The sequence below is a fragment of the Patagioenas fasciata genome, chromosome 11, assembly GCF_037038585.1.
Source record: "Patagioenas fasciata isolate bPatFas1 chromosome 11, bPatFas1.hap1, whole genome shotgun sequence".
Lineage (NCBI taxonomy): Eukaryota > Metazoa > Chordata > Aves > Columbiformes > Columbidae > Patagioenas > Patagioenas fasciata.
The window spans coordinates 11,136,854-11,158,935 of record NC_092530.1 but is presented as its reverse complement, the minus strand read 5'-3'; the positions used below and the strand labels follow the sequence as shown (position 1 = coordinate 11,158,935).

At 39.2% G+C, this 22,082-nt stretch overlaps 1 protein-coding gene across 4 annotated transcripts in view; it reads left to right on the top strand.

Moving 5' to 3' along the window:
- Positions 1 to 22,082, top strand: part of TENM1 (teneurin transmembrane protein 1) — a 322,407-nt gene that overhangs the window by 181,944 nt on the left and 118,381 nt on the right. For 3 of the 4 annotated variants that reach the window (XM_071813435.1, XM_071813434.1, XM_065846202.2), the window contains 6 exons: positions 6,813 to 6,965; positions 12,108 to 12,307; positions 13,734 to 13,944; positions 17,412 to 17,513; positions 18,563 to 18,757; positions 21,770 to 21,970. In XM_071813435.1, the coding sequence (XP_071669536.1) occupies positions 6,813 to 6,965; positions 12,108 to 12,307; positions 13,734 to 13,944; positions 17,412 to 17,513; positions 18,563 to 18,757; positions 21,770 to 21,970 (1,062 nt within the window). The remainder of the gene's footprint in view (positions 1 to 6,812; positions 6,966 to 12,107; positions 12,308 to 13,733; positions 13,945 to 17,411; positions 17,514 to 18,562; positions 18,758 to 21,769; positions 21,971 to 22,082) is intronic. The other variant, XM_065846203.2, reaches the window with a different exon arrangement.

Below are 22,082 nucleotides of genomic sequence, written 5' to 3'. Positions count from 1 at the left end.
GGTTCCATTTAAATATGAGAAGAAACTTCTTCCTGGTGAGGGTGGCAGAGCCTGGCCCAGGCTGCCCAGGGAGGTTGTGGAGTCTCCTTCTGTGCAGACATTCAAACCCGCCTGGACACCTTCCTGTGGAACCTCAGCTGGGTGTTCCTGCTCCATGGGGGGATTGCACTGGAAGAGCTTTCCAGGTCCCTTCCAACCCCTGACATTCTGGGATTCTGTGATTTATGGCAGTTTGAGACACAATTGCTTCAATGGCAGTAAGGCAGGAGAGCGGTTGGGTCACCCAGCAGGGAGGTGCTGATGGTGCCCGTCAGGGGCTGGAGCAGATTCCCCAGCCACTCCTGGGAGCAAACGGAGTGTTTGGTGGAGCAGAGTGAATTACCAGTGGAGTGAAAGGCTGACTGGGGAACACAGGGTAGCACTCTTCAGACAGCAGCATAAAATGGGAAAAACCTGCCTGCTGGCAGGCTCTGTGTCCAGAGGGCATGTGAGCTGTGTGTGTTCTAAAGATTTATGCAAAAGAATACTGAAATTTAAAGGAGAAAAAAATCTTGAGGGAAAATTTTTGAAATCCTGTTACCTTGAAGTTTTCCTGCTTCTGATTGTAAAACAGAAACAGGTAAGTCCCTGGCTCTGTGTTGATGTATCCTTGTCTGGCGCAAGGTGTTTGAAAGGGCTGAGCTGCATCATGTCACCAGTCTGGGTTCAGATATCTACAGAGATGGCACCTTGAAAAAGAACAGTGTAGAAAAGAAAACTGAAATTTCTCTAGTATTCTTAAATAGTTTATTTTTTCCTGGTAAGATCAGGACCAGCAGATATTGTGTACATACTGATGTTCAAAGGCTATGAAATAAATTCCAAACTATCAGATGAAAGACAAGAACATATCTGTTTGATTCAATTAAGTCAATAGTTGTGTCTTTCCATTGGTCTGTGTTTCTATAAAGAGTATAAAATATGCTACTGTTGTGGAATGGTATACTAAATATTCTCTTTTATAAATCTAATTCTAATAAAAACCTAAGAAGCCATCAGCAATTAAAGAAGAAATTTGACCAAAAAATTAAAAGTAAATAAGGCAAATACAAGAGAGAGAATAGGAAATATATATTTTTTCCTATAATTTTTCAGCACCATACCATTTTCTTTAAGTATAATACAATGCTGGATGTGGCTAATCTATTATGTTATTTTTAGCCCATTAGTAAGTCAGATTTTTCTTTCATGATACCTTGCCATTTTATCAGTAGCTGATTTGGACTTGCAAATCGCTGGTCCTATTGATCAGAGGTGCTGCACTCCTACAGTTCCTATTGATTTCAGCAGGAGATGCAAACGTTCAGTGCCATTGGAAAATACATCCCACGTTCTTAGATTTAACCATCCCTGACTACAAAATGACTGGTTTATATACAGATGAATTTTCAAGTATGAATATGAAGTTGTCCCTATCCTTCATGATAATATCACTGTTTATGAGTATGCACTGGAGATGGGTGTTGAGTCTTAAATTATACACATACAGAGGGTGAGGAAATTAAAACCTCTCTGCTGTCTGCCACTGTGACCCGTCGTTTCTCACACGGTGTGCAGGGTAGAGGAGGGATGATTTCAACACTGGGAATGGCCAGGCCAAATTTTAAGGATGTATGCATCTCAATACATTAATTTATAATATTGGTTGCCTAGCTTTTTACAATATAAAACAGTAGGAAAAACAGAAATCCTTAAATATGAGAACTAGAAATTATGTAGAGAAGGCTCAAGGGGAAAATATGCTGATTTTACACTGAAGAATATCATGGTGTAGTAAACATCACTAAGAGTTTTTCAGGTATACGGAAAAGCTGTGATGCAGATGTGCAACTCCAAAATGTTGTTGAGCTCCTTAGTGGGAAACCAGGCTAGTCGTTGTACATCCCAGTAGGAGGATTGCAGGAGAGGAGGTGGTATTTCTGTTCCCAGGTGTAAAAGTGTATTAGATATAAAAAGAAGGTGACTTGAGAAAGAGGAGAATGCTTGAGAGTTAAGTTGGCTGTAACAAATATATGGAAAAATCCTTATTTCATGAAAGGCCATATATAGTACAAAATAAATTATTACTTCAATTTGGATTTAAAAAAATTCTCAAATTGAATCAAATATTAAGAGTGTCAAATTCTCAAATTTGGTTAGAACAGAGTGATGTAGCATTTTATTTACAAAATGAACTTACAGAAGGAGAACACCCCTTCTGTAGGTCAGGGTCAGAACTCTGCTTCTGACTTATCTGTGTTCAGGTATTTTCACATTGTTTCACCGTTACTGGAGCTGAGGAATGGATGCACCCATGGCTTCGTGCCACAGTGAAATCCAGTTTTATAAGCAGAACCTGCTAGCAGTTATAGAAAATAAATACTTTTCTGGTGCTTGGTCAGAGCAGGTGCAGAAAGAATAGTCAGCTGCCTATATATGTTCTACTATGGCTCTTCTAAAGTCAAGGCTTCAGAGGGATGATCTACGGAGATTTTGTAAAATAACTGGAAACAGCAGAGAAAGCTAAACAAAAGCCTTTAGTGGAGGTCAGCATTTTGGAGAGACTTCACATTTATAGGATTCTTGTCCTCTGAAGTTCATCTTGTGGGTTGATAAGTACTTATTGCACAGGACTTTCCTGACATCTCCTCTCTACTGAGAGTCTCTTTTGCACTGGAGCCAAGCCTCTTATTCATCCTCTGCCAAATGTGTAGCACAGGAGTTGACAAGCTGTGCTTACACAGAAGGTAGATAAGAATAAATTAAATTAGATCATTGGCTTCATAGCAGATGGCGGGTTAATCCAGTTTACAAAGCGAGATCTGAAAAAAAATGCTTATATATTTGTGAATATTTACTCGAGTATCCCACAGAATTGCAGGGACCAAGCTAGTTTATCTGGAACTGTGAGTTTATTTAGATGTTAAACAAAATAAACAATCTGGCCATTTACTTCAGAGCTAAAGACCCAAGCTTTGGTTCTGAACAGGGCCCAACTGGTTTCATTTACAGCAGTAATATGAAGCAACCAAAAACCTGCCTCTGGATAGAGAAAATCCCTACGGCAGCATAAAGTCACAATAGCTTCTCGTGTCTTTGTTCAGTGAAGGAAATTTATGGGAGGAGTAGATGATATAGGCCTGTGATTTATCTTCTTCTGCAAGAGATCTGTTCCATACATAATAATTACTTTTTTACCTAGGAAACATAATAAATTAGCCAAGAAGAGCTCTGTACTATGAGTGAAATCTTCTGTATTCAAGAGGGAGATCATTTAAAGTTACCCTGAGCACTCAACCGTGCAGCCTGACCAGGACAGGTAACTGAGGAAGCAGCTTAGCTTCAGTATAATTCCGTGGCATCCTCCAAATGTAACATCTGCAATAACATCCATAATGCGTGTTGTGGGAAGATTAAAAAAAAAAAAAAGTACATCCACTTTTGTGCTGCAATTTTATCTGAAACTTTGGATTAAACAGGGCTATCTAATAAAACCGAAATAAAATAGAGGTATGGTAGTATCCATCATATAAGTTCTATCTCCAAATAGTATGTTAAGAGGGTCAAATTTTGCCCTCAGATATTTTGCCTTTCTCCAGATCACCTCAGCGAAAGCAATGTACAGCTCTTCTCTTGGCAGAATGCAACTCATAAATAACACAGAGCAAAGTAATATTGTCATGATAGAGGGGGGAATATACTGGAAGTTCAGGCACGACAAGAAAGAATATCTTTACACATGAGCAAAAGCCAGAAATCCACTAGAAAAATCAAAGAGGGAATGACTCAAAAGAGAAGTTCTTTTGAGATTTTTAATGAAATTCAATACGTGCCTACTTATTTCAAAAGAGACTTGAGACAGAGAGATTTGAAAGTTTTATTTAATCTTATTTGGTGAAATAAATGTGTATTTAAAACAGGATGTACATATGTTGTAGGAAACATGGGCTTTGTAGAAATTATGTATACCCTAGGTAAAAGAAAACTTTTGTGGAAAATGAAGAGGCAAGGTAAGGCTCTGTGTCTGCTAAATAAACATTTATTATTCCCTGTAGTTAAATTCTGAAAAAGGTATCTCTAAGAATTAATACCTTTACTGCTCTATGTGGTCTGCTTATTACTAGAGTGATACCTGGATCTGAAAGTTGTTTCTCAAGAGCTATAGCTAACGTAATGAAAATTGTATTGGTTTTAAGATTGTAATATGACCAGGTTCCTGCAGTGATAAAAGTCATTTATTTTAATTCAACTAGGCCTTATTTTCATAGCAATGTGCTTTGTTGTTCAAACACTCCCTCTTGCACGTTGTTTAACCTGAAGCTGGTCTACCAGTATCCTGTGTCATCTCCCACAGGCTACAAGTGCAAGGCTGGCAGAGCCCATCGTCTCCACAGTACAGCTGGTGTTTCTCAGGGAGGAAACTGAGTGTCAAACATCCATACAAACAGTTTTGCGAGCTTGCCAAGCTTTGGCACGAACTGTAAAAACAACAGCACTTCCCCAGCCTGAAGGAAGACAAAGCAAGCAAACTATTCGAATTGGTGCAAGTGGATGACAAAATGCATAGTGCGTGTAATCTGGGAAAGACATATAGTAAGGAGAAATGCACATTACGTATTCAAGTCCTTGCTTTGTGACATACCCTCTGCAGCACATGCAAATGCTATCTTGGGAAGTGAGTAATAGCAACAATGGAAAGAGCATAAGAAAGCAATTAGGTTATATTAGTGATTCTATAACCACTAAAAGCTTATTGATGTGTGCAGTTATATTTTGTATCTAGTGTTGATCTGTTTTAAGTGCTGACATAATTATTTGCATTAGTATAAATGAAATGTACATTCATTAGTTATCAGTCCCATTGAGCTTTGTTCCTTTTTGTTGTTATTAACTCTTTAAATCATAATAATGTCCAGAAGCTCAAGCCAGGAGCAAGAGCCGCCCGCTCTAGAGATGTCAAAGCACGTTGATTTTTGTTGTACCTTCTGTACATGGAAGTAGTCTGTCTTGCATTAATAAGCTCAAAGATCAGAGCTTAGGTCTGTGTGATCTGACTGCAAGACCCATTTCAAAGTATTAGCATGGTCCCTTGATGATTTCAAGTCCATAGAATATGGAGCAATCCAGGCACGTCTGTGGCTTGAGATCTCGCCATTAACACTGGAGTAAGCTTTTAGTAGCTCTTCTGGGGAGCGGGAGTTTACTGTCCGGTGGTGTGTCTCCGAACGCCAGAGCTGATGGTGAAGCCGTGGTTTGAGAATTCAGTAAATTTGTCTCTGAAGCCAATAGAAAAAAAATATAAATGTGTGACAAATATAGCCACCTCACTAATCTGGTAGAAATACTCTCATTTGCTTGATTTGGATCCTGTATCTGTGGCTGAGTGATTCAGGAGTGCACAGATCTGGAATTAATGATTGTAGATCGGCAGCTTTGCATTCCTGTGGTAGTTTTGGTAATCCCTTGCCGGGAATCCATTGAAGGCATGGGGGTTTGCCGTATAATTTAACTTTCTGGCATGCAAGGAAGGCTTGTGAGCAAACATAGAGAAAGTGAATAATAGACTCTGTTTCCTGTTTGTATTGAGATTTTTTCCTTAAAGTATATGCAAGTCCAAAAGAAAACCAACATACTTTCTAAATGCAAGACCCCTTCTAGATCACACTTACTGCTCCTGAGAGCCTCTGAGGTTCCTACATGATTCAGGAAGAGCAAATATATTGCCTTTTAGGCTCCCACTGTGAGCAGATGCTGCTCAGTGCAAATTGCTGCATGTGGCTAAAGAGCCTGCTACCCAGGGTTTGCTCTTCATGTGACAGTTTCAGCTCCTCTGTTGGGGGTATCCTCAATCCCTATTTTAGTGGGTCATCTGTCCTCCCTGCCGAGTTACTTCAATGCTAAGGCAACCACTTCCTTGGAAGAATTTGTCCTCCTCAGTAGGACCCAGGTAATTGTCTAGAGTGACTGCAATACTATTGTAGTATGCCTGAAATAAGATCCTCCGTTGCTGTCTTTCCCCGACCATCCTTCGATGCTGCAGATCACAAACAAGAGGAAGGAAAGGAGAAAATTGAATGGCTGTGTAGGCAAAGTGGAGTAGGCTGCCCTCGTGTATGGTAAAAAAGAGAGTTTATAACTTCATAAAACAATCGAGTAGATTTCCCAGTGCATACATAAATAACAACTATCATCTCTATACATAACAACTAACTCTATATATTTCTGTTAGTATGTGTTGTAGAATAATTGCATTTATTTCAGCTCTAGACCCAGTTTTTTATCTGCAGTGTAAATCTATGGAGTCAGTGTTTTCACTGATGTTTAGCATGAGTGAAAAGATTTGAGAGTGCAATGAGCACAGTTTCATTGAGAACCGGGTTGGCAAGGTGAGAAGTTTTACTTGGTGTCAGTGTTTCAATCAACAAACTCTGAGCTCTTTGACAGTTGAAAGCTGAAGGACAACATTAATGTAACATTAGGATCTGTTGCACAATATTAAATTCATTCAACTTCTATCCTTTTAATTGCAAGTATTTCTGTTAATTGCTTTAGAAATGCACCACCCTGATCTGGCTGAGCTCCAACAGAAAGTGTGGAAACTAATTAAACATTGAGTTTTAAGGTGAAATAGTAGTAAATTCTTCATTAGACCTCTTGAAATTCTGATTTACTGCTAACAGAAAGAAGTAATATTATGCTTGTCTTTGCAGAAACTGGGTCATAGCATTCTTTCTTAATCTGACTGAAGGTGCTGTACCTTAGAGATCAATTAATTGGTCTTCATTTTTTTGCAGCAGTACACTTGTTTGGTTTAACCTGGCAACTACAGCCTCTTGAGGGACAGCTGTATGAAAATGGAGTTAGCAAAGGAAATAAAGGAACAGAATCCATGGATACTACTTATTCACCAATCGGAGGGAAGGTTTCTGATAAAACGGAGAAAAAAGGTACGTGTGAATGAGAGGACAGACGTTACAAATATTTAAACATTACTGCGGTTCAGTTTCTGTATTTGCTGCAGTTTGAGAGTATTTTGAGTTCAGGTTCTATTTTCTCTAGTATAATTTTAAAACAGGTACGAAAACCCCACAGCCAGATTGTTTGCTTTAGCAGAACTCTCACTGAGCTGACCCAAGCCATTAGGAAGGTAATGTTCGATAGCAAAATAATTACCCTTCTTCTGTGAGAGGAGAGACATTAGCGCATTTGGTTTCTGTCTCAAGACAGGAGGGTGAGATCCTGTTCACCTTGTGCCCATGTGTGCAGAGGGTTCGATGCTGTCCTGTCGTGCAGACCGAAGCCAGGCTTAGGGAAAGTTAAACCCTTTGTACTGACAGGTCTGAATACATAGAAATCTTAATGCTTTTAAAGGCATCCGGTTCTTGAAGACATAAGCTAAAATACAGCATCCTGTCACATCCTGGCTTAACCAGTCACAGGGAATCAGCTCACAGGAACCTACTGAGGCTTCGCAAGGTGCCTGAGCCCGTCTGGCAGCTCCGGCTCTGTCCCCACAGCGTCCCCCTGCAGCTCCCTGCGTCCCCGCGACGCGGCGGGGACCGAGACACATCAGTTCACTGTGGCAGCAGAAAATGGCTTCATTAAAAATTGAGAGCAGGCTTCTGCCGTGGAAGTGGCTGACCCAGCTCTTTTGAAGGGGCAGAGAAGTGCCAGAGCTGCCACAGGAACGGATGGAACTTTGCAGCCAGGAGTGGGAAATGGAGCAGCACTGTCTTGGAGATGTGCAATTCCTTTCTCTCAAGTCCTCTCACCAATGTTCTCAGATCACCTACTCTGGAATTAGTTAAAAGCATTGGTCTGTGCTTCCCATTGACCACCATGCCGATGCTTTCTGACTGTAAGAAGCAGATGGCCCTCCCATTTCTTTTTATGATACTCAGAAAAAGCAGATAAATCAGATCAGAAAAGGGTGAATGGGAGTAGAATATGAAACCAAGTCTTTGCAGTTGTTAGGAGGAAGGTAAAATTATACTGAGAGCTCTGCAATGACAGGAGATTTCCAGAGCTTTCAAATTTTAGAGCAGAGCAGTGGTCTGATTCTGTGTATGCCAGGTGAGATCTATGACTGTAAATATGAGACAGGGTGGGACGTTGTTGCACCTGTCCCTCCAGAGGGAAGAGTACATCTCACATCAATAGTCTTAACAAATCCTTGTGGCACAACTGGATAGAGATATTCGATAAATGAGCTATGGAAGTATATGTAAGGAGATAATGACGATATTATCCATTATTTTGTCCCTTAGAATGGATTGGTAGTGAATTGCAGTAAATGTTTTATACGCTTTTGTATTTTCATCCTGGTGAACCATGGAAAATACCTCAAGTAGTTCTTCTCAACTGCATTAAATCATTTCGTCAATACATTACACATTTAATAAAAGCTTTTCCAAAGAGTTTGGCTTCTAAAGGAGGATGTGTAGGAAAAAGGTCAAAAATCTTAAAAATGAGATGCTTGAGAACAGAGAAAAGACTATGTGAGCCAATAGATACTCAATGCACTGGGTAAAACCCCAAAGCACCTGCCTTGCTGCAGGCAATCCCTGCGTCTTGTGTAGCTACACAATTCCTGCACAACACTAAGGCGTGGGAAGCTGTGATAGCAGCTGCTTCATTGAGGGCTTATCCAGCAGTTTCTGAGGTCAGTCTTGAATATAGTCAGAGTGTTGTTCAACTTGTCCCCTTCTGCCTTTTCAGGGTAGCCTGTAATCCAGGGTGTATACTAACAAGGAGTACACACATGGGAAAACACAAGAAACCTCATGTGGACTTAGTACTGGGCATTAGTACAGACATAGTTTGGCTGTGGCTAATTTCTACTGCCTTTATTTCTTTCCATCACTTTTAACACATAGCAGAAATCTTCTTCCAAGTGCTTTTACCAAATTTTCCATGTAGATGTGCTGGGAAGGAGCATTAAGAAACAGACACCTCCTTTCACCACAGCAAGATATCACAGAAAGTTGATACTTCGCCTGTAAACTTGAAGCCTCTGATGTGATTTCACAGGGAAAGATAACTTACTGTCCGAAATGGTGACCTCCCATTTTCCCAGCTCAATGCAGTAGCTCAGAAAGCTTTTCCAGACTTTGAAAGCATACACTTTAACTAATCTTTTCATGAAAATCAAGTTTACGAACCAGCAAGCCAGATTTCTTTAAGAAGTCATTTTTATAGCACACTGACCCACGGCTATGAGTTAACATTTTAATATGTAGTAATGTGATTAAAGACTCAGACATCCTGTTGATGCTGGTATTTACCAGGGGAGTACAAGGAGATTGATTGTTTCAGGATCAGTAATAATCAGCATATGGGTACTTCCTTGTGAAGATAATTGGCACCACACTGTTCGGAGTTTTGCTTTCTTGAAGCTAAAAGAAGCATGTGATTAGGAGTCTATCTCCAGTTTAGACTTGCAAGGAAAGTGTGCTTAGAAAAGATAGGGAAGAATTAATACCAGCTGGCAAGATTGCGAGCTGTACAAGGAATTGAATATAGATAATTAAACAATACTTTGTCATAAGAAAAATGCTGTTATAAGAAAGGTGTTTTTAGAACAAGAATAGAAGTTGTATTGCAGCACTGTAATTTTAAAAGCTTCTCTTGGACTTTCTCAAGAAGAAACAAGGAAGTATACAAGGATAGTCTGTGACCAGTGTATGCTAAGATGCTTTTTTTGTACAGTCAAATACCTGCATAGTTCAATTAAAAACATAGAAACAGAGCTAGATTATTTTTCTATAAGGGAGGCACAATGCCTCAGTGAATATGAAAACATACACTTCAGACATGGCTTTTACAGTAGCCTTTTCATGCTGTGTGGTTGTCTGGAAAAATAGTGTTTGAAAGGTAGAGATGCTGCAAGTGCATACTTTCAGTAGATGGTAGATAATTATATATATTTTGATGTTACTGTTGTGAACAGCAGCATCCACTTCTTTCCTGTGTAATGAGATAAAACTAGATCTAAGTGCATCTGGTTTCTTCAGAGATTGCATGAAATTATTACTAAAGCAAAGGCATTTTCAGCTAAATGTGAAAAAACTCAGTGATATGTTGTTTTGAGCCCAGCAACATTAACGTGGTATTCAGCATAATTCAATAACATCAATTAGTGAAAATGCTCCCTGACAACAGACATAATGCTTTTTATTTTCAAAGAAACAGGCCTTCTCACTTCAACAAACTAAGAAGCAGTTTCTGTATTTTAAAGGACCTTGAACACTGACCAATAATGCCATTAAGTTCAAAAACGATACTGTATCCTTGACTTTTTCTTAGTGCTCTACTGTCTTGTAATTGAATCACATGAATTACCATGTGTCAATATCACCAAAATGTTCCTTAGTGTTTTACTTAACCCAGGGTAATTGCTTGCAAAGAATCATTAAGATTTAATATCTCTGGAGTACTGGAAGTAGGGGAAAAGGTTTTTAAATTTACATCAGCCAGGTTGGATCTTATATGGGTTGGGGTGCGAAGGGATCCACTTTCATTGCCCAACTCAGAAAGTTTAATTCTCAACATTCAAGTTTTTTTCTGTGAAGCAAATTGGACAAAAGTAGTCTCACCTTGAATATTGTTAAAGCAGCAATTTGGAAATACTTTAGCTCCTGAACTAAGTAACAGGTGTATTTTTAGAGTATTAGATTACAAGTTCTGTGCTCTAAAAATAGATGCTTTTATGTGATAAGGTGTTAAAAGTGAGCTCCGAGCTCTTCCTGGAGGTTTGGTGGCACAAAGCAGCCATAAAGCTGGAAGATCCAGTACCCTGAGAATCACTTCTGCCTTGTAAATTAAATCCCTATTCATTAAGAATGCTAAGTACTTCCTACACTAGTTAAAGCCAACGTAAGATCCCACTGAGAATTTTTGTTATTAATATGGTCAGGGAAAAGCTGGCCCTGGCTTTGGTACTGCTGTTTTTGTTTCCAATGGCAATTTATAAAATTTCACGTACCTTATGGTGCGTTAGTTATTTATATGCATTATTCTAAAAGGTGAGGCTCCAACCACTTTGACTGCTTCTCTTTATTCTTCACTGTGATACTTGAATGAAATGAAACATAAATGGATGTGACTGCTGAATGCAATCTCCTCTTGGCTGTTCCTCCGATGCAGCATACCATCCTGCTTTTTCTCTAGGCAAAAGTATGGAAATGTGAGTTAGAGCTTCACAAAACTTACCATGGAATTAGCTCAGATGGTCACAGGATTGGGTCCGTGATTTGCAGCATGTCAGGATGCCGATCACAGACAGGCATTAAAATACACAAAGATGGTGATAAAAGCCAGCAAAGCAAGCCAGCCCCAATTTAGTTTGGCAATGTCTTCTTTACACATTCCATTTCCCTTTCTATTTCAGTTCTCTCATACCCATGTGTGAAGTTACGTGCTGTAGATGTCTACAAATTTATTGTTAGGCATTACCAAATTATGCCAGTTTTCTCTTTAGATTGCCTGTCCCTATCCTCCTGCCCCCATTACACTTCCATGCAGAAAGTTCAAGCCAAAACAGATGTTCCAGGACTAGATTATTGCTGCCATAATAAAATCATTAGGAATAGCGATTAGCAGAAATCTAGGCTTTGGACATGGGCTCCAACCTACCAGATTTGATGGATTTTATGTCCACACTGGTGTCCATTTGTGTAGCTTATGCAATGCCCGTTCAACAGCAGCCTGAGATACGTGCCAGAGGAAGCTCTCCCGCTGCCTTCTCTCCATGCATTCTCAGTTGAATGGGTTTTGTTTGCATAGCTGATAGGTAAAGACCATGGTTTATGCAGCAGCACTCCTACCTTTTTAAATTCAGTAAAGCATTCCAAGATTTCCAGGGCAAAAATGCTCTGTGACGCCTATTGTCATGAATATTGCATGCAAGCTTATTTGTATTTTTCAACTAGTTGAATAAAAAATGCAATGGTTTCAGTGAAACACCTTCCATTTAGGGGTTGTTTTCAATATATTTAAATACATCTAAGGCACGTTTACACCTTGTGACCTATTATCTTCACCCACTGTGAATATGCAACTGATGGTTTTGTTTGTTTCTGGAAAATTAGTGTTTCAGAAGGGACGGGCCATAGACACAGGAGAAGTTGAGATTGGAGCACAAGTTATGCAGACAATCCCCCCTGGTTTATTCTGGCGCTTTCAGATTACTATACATCACCCCGTGTACCTGAAATTTAACATTTCACTGGCAAAGGATTCTCTGCTGGGGATTTATGGCAGAAGAAACATTCCACCTACTCACACTCAGGTAATTAGCAATAATACTCATTCTCTGTGCTTGTGTTTTCAGACAGCAGTGGATGCAGATGTTCACAAATAAACTTTCGAAGGACGGGAGGGAGAGAGGGACTGGCCGTAACCACAAACAGCAGTCTGTTCATCCCTTTCTTTTACGGAGGTCTAGCTGTTCCCCCAAACCGCACTTTCAGGGGATAGGACAGCGTCACAGTGAAAGGGTCAGCGGTTGTGACCACTGCGATGTGACTGTCCACAGGTTGGACGGGACACCCAGTACTGCTGTGCGGCTCTTGCGTCTGCTGTGCGGGGGCACTGGGATGAAGCACCAGATCATTTGAAAATGCTTTAATCTATTTATGACTTCATCAAAACAAAATTACATCGTCAGTATAAAGAGTTAATTTAAAAAAAAAAAGTTTCTGAATTTAGCATGAAGATTGGTTTTGAGTGTTTAGTCATAGGGATTTTGCAGGAGAAAACCTAGCTAAGCAGTAAGAAAACGCGATATTGTTGGCCACATGAAACTTTTTAGGTTTAATGTATTGGCCACATGAAACTGTCCTTTCTACCCTTAATAGATTTCTGCTTTCTTAGAACAGGCTCAAACACTGTAGAGGGTGACATACTTGTATACGGAATCATGGAAAAATTGTTTAGAAGGGACCCCTGGAGATCATCATGTAGTCTAACCTCAAAAATTATTTACTAGAATTTTGATATTAGAAATAAGTGCTTTTAGCTGTCATTGACTTTAATTGAAGCTGGGTCTTTATTTAAGCTGAAGTTGAACTTTGCTGAAAATCAGAATGCTTGGAAAAACCTGGAGAAATATATACATTTCTTGAACAGGGATAGATGGAAAGGTTTACATGGCTGTTGCTTTGAGCTTAACTGGTCTTAAAGTTCTCAGCAGCAACTTGGTTAGGTATCAAGAACTTCCAGGTAAAAAATCGATATTTATTTGCATTAATAAATTTAAGTATAAACAAAAATTATATTTAAGTTTTGATCTGTGATATTGATATTAAAGGACAAACCTTTATAAATCTGGTGCAGAACAATAGGTTCTTTGCATTTGACATGAATCATTGCATAGCACAGGCACTACAGCTTGGGAATTTTGGAATTATTTGGAATTATTCCCATTAAAGAGATGTCATTTTTGAAGTAAATCTGCTGTATTTAGTGCACCAAATCTAAATTTACCCTGCCATAGCAAACAGCAAGTGGTGGTGCCAGATTTCTGACCTACCATAATGCTTTTTATATGGAACCTGAGGCTAAATAGACTGGGTTATGCAACTGCTGTCCACACTGGTGAATACTTAGACAATTTCTCTTAGTATTTCAACTGTTTATTCCTGTTTGAATGAGATGAGCAGAGTAGATTCATAAAAATTTGCCAGGTGGTTAATTTTTGCTCATTATTATTTCAGTTCGATTTTGTAAAACTGATGGATGGAAAACAGTTAATTAAACAGGAACCAAAAAACTCGGAGGAACCTCAGCAAGCTCCCAGGAATCTGATCTTAACTTCACTGCAAGAGACAGGTTTCATCGAGTATATGGACCAGGGAGCTTGGCATATGGCGTTCTACAACGATGGAAAGAAAGTGGAGCAAGTGTTCGTGCTAACTACAGCCATTGGTAAGAACAATTACAAGAAAATTGCTATTCTGATTATTATAGTAGAAAGCTGTGTTTGAAATTATTGACCTTGATTCCAGCTTCTCTTAAGTATTCTCTTAAATATGCTATATTTCAGCTTAGTTTAATTAACCTCAGTGGAGCAACTTCATGTTTATGCTAATGTTAGACAAATAGCAATATTTGTGTATTAAAGACGGATATTATCAAATTAATTAACTGTCAAGTTTCCATGTGTATTAGGATTTTTATAGTATATCTGAAATGCTTGAGTAATTTCTGATGTTATGTTGCTCAAAGTAAGAGAGATTATGTCTGCCCTCTGTGTTTACATAGGAACCATAAATCCTACAAAAATTATCCAGGCTCTAAGTTCTTATTTACAGTATTTTAGTCAGTTAGAAAATCTAAAAGTCAGCTTTTGTGGATTTGGTTCTGATCGTCGTTGATGGACGGGTGCTGTTATTTTATAAAGTTATTTGAATGCACCATTTTGTTTGAAGCACAGAAAGCAAATAGAGGAGACAGTGTCCTGGTGGCACATCAGATCCCTGCTGCCTTTTTAATACATGTAGATGGGTAAATGTTTGCAACTGTAGGTGTTGGTGGTGAGCAGTGCTCACACGTAGGGTTTCTTTGGGCTTTAAATTCAGGTGAGACGTATTTATGACAGTCTTGGTTTGCTGCAAGACTTTAACCACTATGCCCTTTAGTTAACCTGTTCTACCATATGTTTAGCAAGATGTCTTTGCTAGTAACGGACATGCCATCTGCTCTTTAGAACGATTGGATGCTATTTTTACTGACGGTAAACACCTTGCAGAGCAGGACTGTATGATTCAAATACCAAGATTTTGAAGGACTTGCAGGAAAATAATTTAGAAATTGAGATAGAATTGTAATGACTGGTTTGGGATTAAAAGTTCATATTTGCTCTCTTCAGAAAAGTAAATCTCTTACAAGCAAGAAAAACTGCCATTGTTCGATGCTATATGAGAGAACAATATTCAAGCAATTTATGAAGCATCTTCACAGATGGTCTGTGAGGAGCATGAAACCTGTCCAAACTCCAGTCCAGATTAGAATCCAAATACCTGCCCACTTGTTTATTTCTACTGTAAGACAGCAGTGTTTATATGGGAGGGTTTAACCAATATTTCATTTTTAAGTAGCATAACCTCAGGAAAAAAAAAAAAAAATTGGATGCTGTGGTTCAGTTCTGAATAAATTTGATGAAAAATAATTTGTCCAACCTTTCTCTGGCCAAAAAGCAGAACAGACTGGGTCTCACAGAGGGGAGCAGTGAGAGCCAGAGTGCGGCAGGAATCCTTATACTTCATCTCAGAAATGGCTGCAAGAAGACCCATCGGGGAAAAAGAGGGTTCATGTTGCAAGAATGTACTGTGGATACATTTGAAAATAGTGCTAGCTATTGTGTTTTCATAACCTGTCTAGCTGCTTGTCTTATTTTTATTTGCATAATGGTTCTTGGTTGTTTCTTTGAGGATTTACACACAAATAATGTAATAATCCTTGAGCCATGCTCCTTACCCCAGACTGGGCTGCGTCATATTTGACATCTCTGCTGACAAAGGAAGCAACCAGGACCGGAGATTGAAACACTCAGAGCAAGAGCTCGGGTGCATCTCTGCCGTGTGCTGCCGCTGGCTGTGTGGGGCACTCATGCCCTCCTCATAAGTGTCCATTAGGTAGTATTTCGAGTTGCTCAATGTTAGTTATGTGCAAAATTGATTTTGCTGACACTTTAGCTAAAGCTCTGATCAGACTTTCCCTGGAGGCGGTAATTTGCACGCAAAATCTGACATACCTCAAGTACTTGCACAGACTGAATAAAGACTCCCCCCCAAACTAGACATTGCATCGAGGGAAAGTAACTTTTCAAACTGTTAATTCTTCATTTCAGATCAATGTAGGGATCATTTACCATGTGATTCTGGAAAACTGAGAAGACAGGCAAGTGTACAGATAGAGCAAGAGAAAAGTTGATAATGAATAGTAATACATAAATTTAATAAAGAGCAGCATATCTGTGAAAAAAATTAATTCTGAAAACAACCTTTTTTTTTTTTCACTTTGAACTAGACATCTGTGTACAGGTTGTGCATATCCGATGAAGAGATACATATCAAATGCCTGTTCTTTGCTACAAACTGATAGCATGAAAGGAACATTTTTAAAAAGCAGTAGAAGTTTTCAAGAGGAACCAATCCTTATCTGTCCAAGTGCCCATAAATAAGACCAAAATAAACTTATTTTAGTTATTTGTATTAGTTGTAGGATGGGCTTATAATCAATCTTCTGACGAGTCATGTTTGCGTTTAAAAGTATATCAGATTTGTTCCAATGCTCTGCATTTTCTTGAGAGAAGTTTTTCCTCCCAAATCACTTGCTGTGGATGGATACTCTTCAAAAGGATCTGGGTTTTCTTCTTTTCCCCACAACAGTTATTATTTTGTGGGAAAGGAGGCGTGTTCTCCATCTTCCTACAGCCAGAGGTACTTCCCCACATCTATTAGTGTGCGGGTCTGTAAAACAGCCGCAGTTCCCCGTGTCCTGCAGCCCCGTCCCCTCCCGCCTGGTCCCTCACTGCTCGTGCTGACCTGGCCGGGACCTTCCCCCACAGGAGCGCCTGAGCCTTGGGTTTGCTTCATATTCTTTACGTAAAACCCCTATAAATCAATGAATCCACTGAATCCCTGTAGGAAATACATGTGTAAATTAAAACCAGCTAATTCTCGTACAGATATGAGCCTGTCCCCAAATGTGTGAGGTTAAGTGGTTTACTGGCCAAAGCTGTGCGATGAAGTTTAAAATCAGAATTGAAGGTGGTTTGTTGTTTATGTTGGGTGGTTGTTTTTTTGGTTGGTTGGTCTCGATTTTCTTTTTGTTGTTGTTGGTTGGTTGGGGTTTTTTTCTTCAAATCTAGTTCATAGTCCTTTATTGCATTGAGTTCCATCACTGTACAAAAGACTATTTTTTTTTCCATCTCATTGTATAGAAGTGGAAATCCTACCCTCCTCCAAGGAATTCAATTCACATAGTTCAGGTGAACATCATAGAAGACAATTTACTCTATAAACAGGTTTCAAACAAATTACTTCAGCAATAAAGGAAAGTGTTTAAGGTGGACATTTTTCAGCAAATACTGTTTTTTGCAGTGCTTTTAATGGCGGTAAATTTTACATGAACACTTACTTTAAAAGCTTTTTGGTGTAATATAAATGATGCACTTGTTATCTCGAAGCTGTCAAGACAAAATCTAATATTTGTAAGCTGCTTGAACAGGAATTTTGTTTTATGCTCCCTATGAATGAAAATGGGCCTTTTACTGCTTCTGCACCTATTTGTATGTTAAGATGTGTCCTGCAGAATGAGGTGAAGATGCCATTCATTTCAAATTCAAGCAATTTATATTTCTCTTTGTTCACAACTCTCTGAATAAACAGAAATCCTGGATGACTGCTCTACTAATTGCAATGGGAATGGAGAATGTATCTCGGGGCACTGCCACTGTTTCCCGGGATTTCTTGGTCCTGATTGTGCAAAAGGTAATCTCGTATTAACTGACCCCCAGTGCCTGACAGGGCTCATGATTATGATGTGTGACTGTTAGGCTTGCGGAGATTCAGAGTGATTAATGGAGATTAAGTTCCTTTTTCCAGCCAGATGGCAGATACGGTACAAGCACACATGTAGAAAGTTTCTTTATACTGTACATGAGCTAAAATGCATCAACCACCTCTCCTTGATTTTCAGAGTTAATAGATTCCTCCATCCCCCCTTGCATCCACTCCACGACTATAAAATACATTTTAAAAATACGTGTGTTAGCTTAGCATAATATTTTCTGTTATTTAAAAGTGACCAACAGTTTCACTTCAGAGAAAATTGCACAAGTAAGTCAAATGCTTCTGTGGTATTAAGGTGAATAGAGTGTAGAAAAGAGACCTAAAGCAGCTTAGACACTGTTTTCCAGCATTGGGGAAAAAAAAAACGCTGAAAAGATCGTAAGTGATCTTCTTTCTGTTTCAGATATTTTTGTTGGTATTATCCATCATCTGCTGTAGATGATGTCTGGAAGCTCTCATGTTTCTGCAACATTTCATCAAATGTAGGATTGACTGTTTTTCAAGAGCTGCATTGTAAAACTAAGCTTCCACATTGCTGGTTTACGTGCAGATCAGTAATGGCTAAAACTTTAGTAATGTTAAGTCTGCTTAGAAGAAAGAAGAAAAGGGCAGTATCTTGCTTCAGTTCACAGAGAAAAAATATTAATCTTCCTGAAATTCATGAGCAGGCATCACTGTGCAAATTTTCTGCAGAGGCCAGTCAAGGGGAGGGAATTACTTTTATCTTCTAAGATATCCCTTTTCAGGTCAAACTTCAGGTGTACTGTTGAAGCAGACTGAGGAGACGGGGACATTGTGTTGCTGCTGCACTGCCTAGTTCGAAGATTGCAATCTGTCACAACCCTCACATCGAATGGAGGATCGGGGGGGCTGAAATGGAAAAGCCATTTTACTGAACGATAAATGCACTAAATGTTAATCTATGTAAGTATGTAAATACATTAAAAAGATCAATCTGTCTTCTTCAGATTCCTGTCCAGTGCTGTGCAGTGGAAATGGAGAATATGAGAAAGGTCACTGTGTGTGTCGAAATGGGTGGAAAGGACCAGAGTGTGATGTTCCAGAAGAACAGTGTATTGATCCAACCTGCTTTGGCCATGGCACTTGTATCATGGGTGTCTGCATCTGTGTCCCCGGATACAAAGGAGAGATTTGTGAGGAAGGTTTGTGAAGTTTCCTTCTCTATGCTTAGGGAGGTTGATCTTTGTTTTTAATCTCCAGACCTGTTCTAAGGTAGTTAAGAACTCATGTAGATGTGAGTAGCTTACTGTGAAGCAGTACTGTTTTGCTCAGAACTACCTTTACTATCTCACGGAAAGTAATTCTAAGAAAGAAAATTATCAAAGGTAAAGGCATTCAGCTCTCAGTGAGAGTCAGTGGAAGCTGATCACATAATTTCCAAGATTCACATTTTTATTCTAAAAGATTAAAATTATTTAACTTTGTCTAATGTAATAATTGTAGCATGGGCAGTCTTCTGAAATACTCAGTTTGTCTTTCAGTCCAGGAGGACTCTGGTTCTCAGATGATTTGTCAGAAGATCATTTAAACAAAATGGGATGTGGTTCTCCAAAGTCATCAGCAGATTGTAATCAGCTTTTCCCTTTCTTCATTCTGTTACAACTTAGATTTTTCTGCAAAGAACACGCTGACAACACAAAGCCGAAAGAGCAGCAGTTTCAGTTTACCGGAGCATATTGTGTAGTTCTGTTGTCATATGTCATTTTTACTGTGAGCCTCTGTTCAGGGTACTAAAGTGGCATCCTTTAAGGCTTATCTAATAAAAAGTGGGAAATTCTGAGAACAAGTAATTGTACTTTTGCTAGTTGTAGTACCAATGTGTCTATGCCCTCGTCTATGGAAAGAAGGAGTTGTCGTTTGCCTGTTAGCATTTCTGAGATAGCTCATCAGCTTTGACGTTCTTCCCGTGTGCATAGCCTCAGAAAGCAGAACTCTTCTTCATGCTTGCCCTGATTTGATTATTTTTCACTAGTCCCCTTAGCCTGAAGCTTGTGACAGCATACTTTATGCTTCCTGCTATATAGATTTTAGGTAATTCTTTTGAGTAGCACACAGAGGAGGCTCTTTATGTGGCTTGAATTCTCTAGTCAGAAAAATATCCAGGATGGATTTGATGGATTTGACATACCTGGTGCGGTTTTTAAAGGGAGGATCAAGAAAATGCTTCTGACATACTCATACTTGGTAGTTTCAGAAGCGAGCAAAACCAAAAAAAACCCAAATGGGAAACAGCAAGTAATACACAGATTTTCTCACTGAGGCTATTGCCAAACAAGTCAGTAGCTAGTGAGAGACTGACTACTGTTTTTGTTTGCTTTGTTTCTTACCATAATGTGATGGAAAAAATTTTTAAAAATAGAGATAAATATACTCAGGCAGCTATTGAAACAAAGAGTGTGAAAACATTGGATTTTTAAGATAAGAGATGTATGTAACTTTTTTTAAAAGGCGGAATTATGTAGAAATAGGGTGGATGAAACAAACCTGTGCAACCAAGCACAGTGAGTTTTTATTGTAGCAGTGCAGGCATGGCAAGACTGTTCAGCTTTCTGTGTTGTACAACATAGCTTGTACGGTAGTGGAAGTAATTCTGTCAGGAATTCAGATTATGTTATTGTATGAGTTTAGTATTGTAGCATTATTGTTGACATAGCAGGCATACTAACAGCCGTGCTATCCAGGGAACATCAGTGGCTACATCTATTCATTGCTATGGGAGTCCTTCAAATTTCTCCTGGCAGGTTATCACTACTAAAGCAAGTGATACTTTTTGAACTGTTTATGGAGTCACTCCATTAATTTTAAAAGATCAGCAAAATAAAGAGCTGTCTCAGGATGAGAGAAAATTGCCAAGTGTTTTTGTCCTATGCTTAGCAAGATATGTGTTGTCCAGGAACACTGATTCCCCTCTTTCAGAATTACATTGGGCTATGCACAAGCCTGAAAGTCTGAATAAAATACAAAATAAAATTTGAGATAATAAATTGAACTGATGACACAGCAGCTCCAAAGATGAAGCATCACTTCTTTATTCTTCAGTCAGAAGGTCCTATAAACTGAAGGCCATTAATCATTATGTCCAAAGTATTTAATCTTCCATTATTGAGGCAGAGAGCATCTCTTCAGTCATGTAGTAGACAATACTGTCTGTTTACAATGTAACTATTAAAACAGTACTTGTGCTGATACTTGAAAAATGCACGCAAGAACTTCCAAAGTGCCTCTTTAACATTAGTCTGAAGCCTGATCCAACATGAATAGGCTTTTGGCTAATTGTTTCCCATGCTCGGACCCCACAAATTCCTCTTCAGCTCTGCAGTCCTACTGCAGCCTCCAGAGCAGGCAGGTTGTGTTCTGCTTAAAATCTATCTTGTTAAAGAAGTACTGGAGCATTAGGAAAGAATATGCTGATTATACAGGACTAACCAGCTGATTTAAATTCTTCTACAAAGCTCCTGAATTTTTCGCTAGAAATACTTTAATCCAAATTGAGAACAAATGTAGCTCTTGGTCTGTTTGCAAATTGTTCATCAGTACGTTATGACTTTTATGAATCTGTTCATTATCTGCAATTGCCCAGCACATGCTTTTTATGAGAGTGTGAGATTTTTTTACAGCAAGCATTCAGTCAGGGATTCACTACTTAGGGTTAGTGGATGGCCATTTTTTTTTGTATCAGATTTTCAGTTGTAGAGATAGCTTTCCACAAGAAGATGAAAGAATAAATCTTCCTTATTTCAGATGTAAAGAAAACATAGAGCACAAATACCCAAATGGAAACAGAATGAGCAATTGTAGAGGTAATTATTAATTGGTGCTCTTTTCTCCAAGCCCTACTACTGAAGCACAGACTTCACTGACTTGGACCAATAGATCCATCTTGGAAATCTGCAATTAAAAAATAAGACAATATCCTTGACAAGCAGAATCATATGACCTCTAACAGCCTACGTGCTTGCTTTTTTTTCTTCTTTTTGGCTTATACTTCTGCACAGATGTTAGGATAGACTGCTTTGTCCTTGTGTTTGTTAACACCGTTTCAGGTTGGGTATTTGGACAAAAATCCCCAATTAATTTGAATCCCTGGTGTTGTATTTCACCAGGAAACCCCTGTCAAGCTTTATGTTCTAAGTTGTATATTCCCTGCTTTCCAGAGGACTGCTTGGATCCGATGTGCTCTGGCCACGGCGTGTGCGTTCAAGGGGAATGTCACTGCTCGGCGGGCTGGGGCGGTGTGAACTGCGAGACACCGCTGCCCGTGTGCCAGGAGCAGTGCTCGGGGCACGGGACCTTCCTCCTGGACACGGGGCTCTGCAGCTGTGAGCCGCAGTGGACGGGTCCGGACTGTTCAACAGGTATGCTGGAGATGTTATTTTTTTCAATAATGCTTATGTTTTCTGTTTGAGTCGCAAAAGAACGTGGTTACTATTAATGTGCTGGTTTGGATTTAAAAAAAAAACAAAAAAA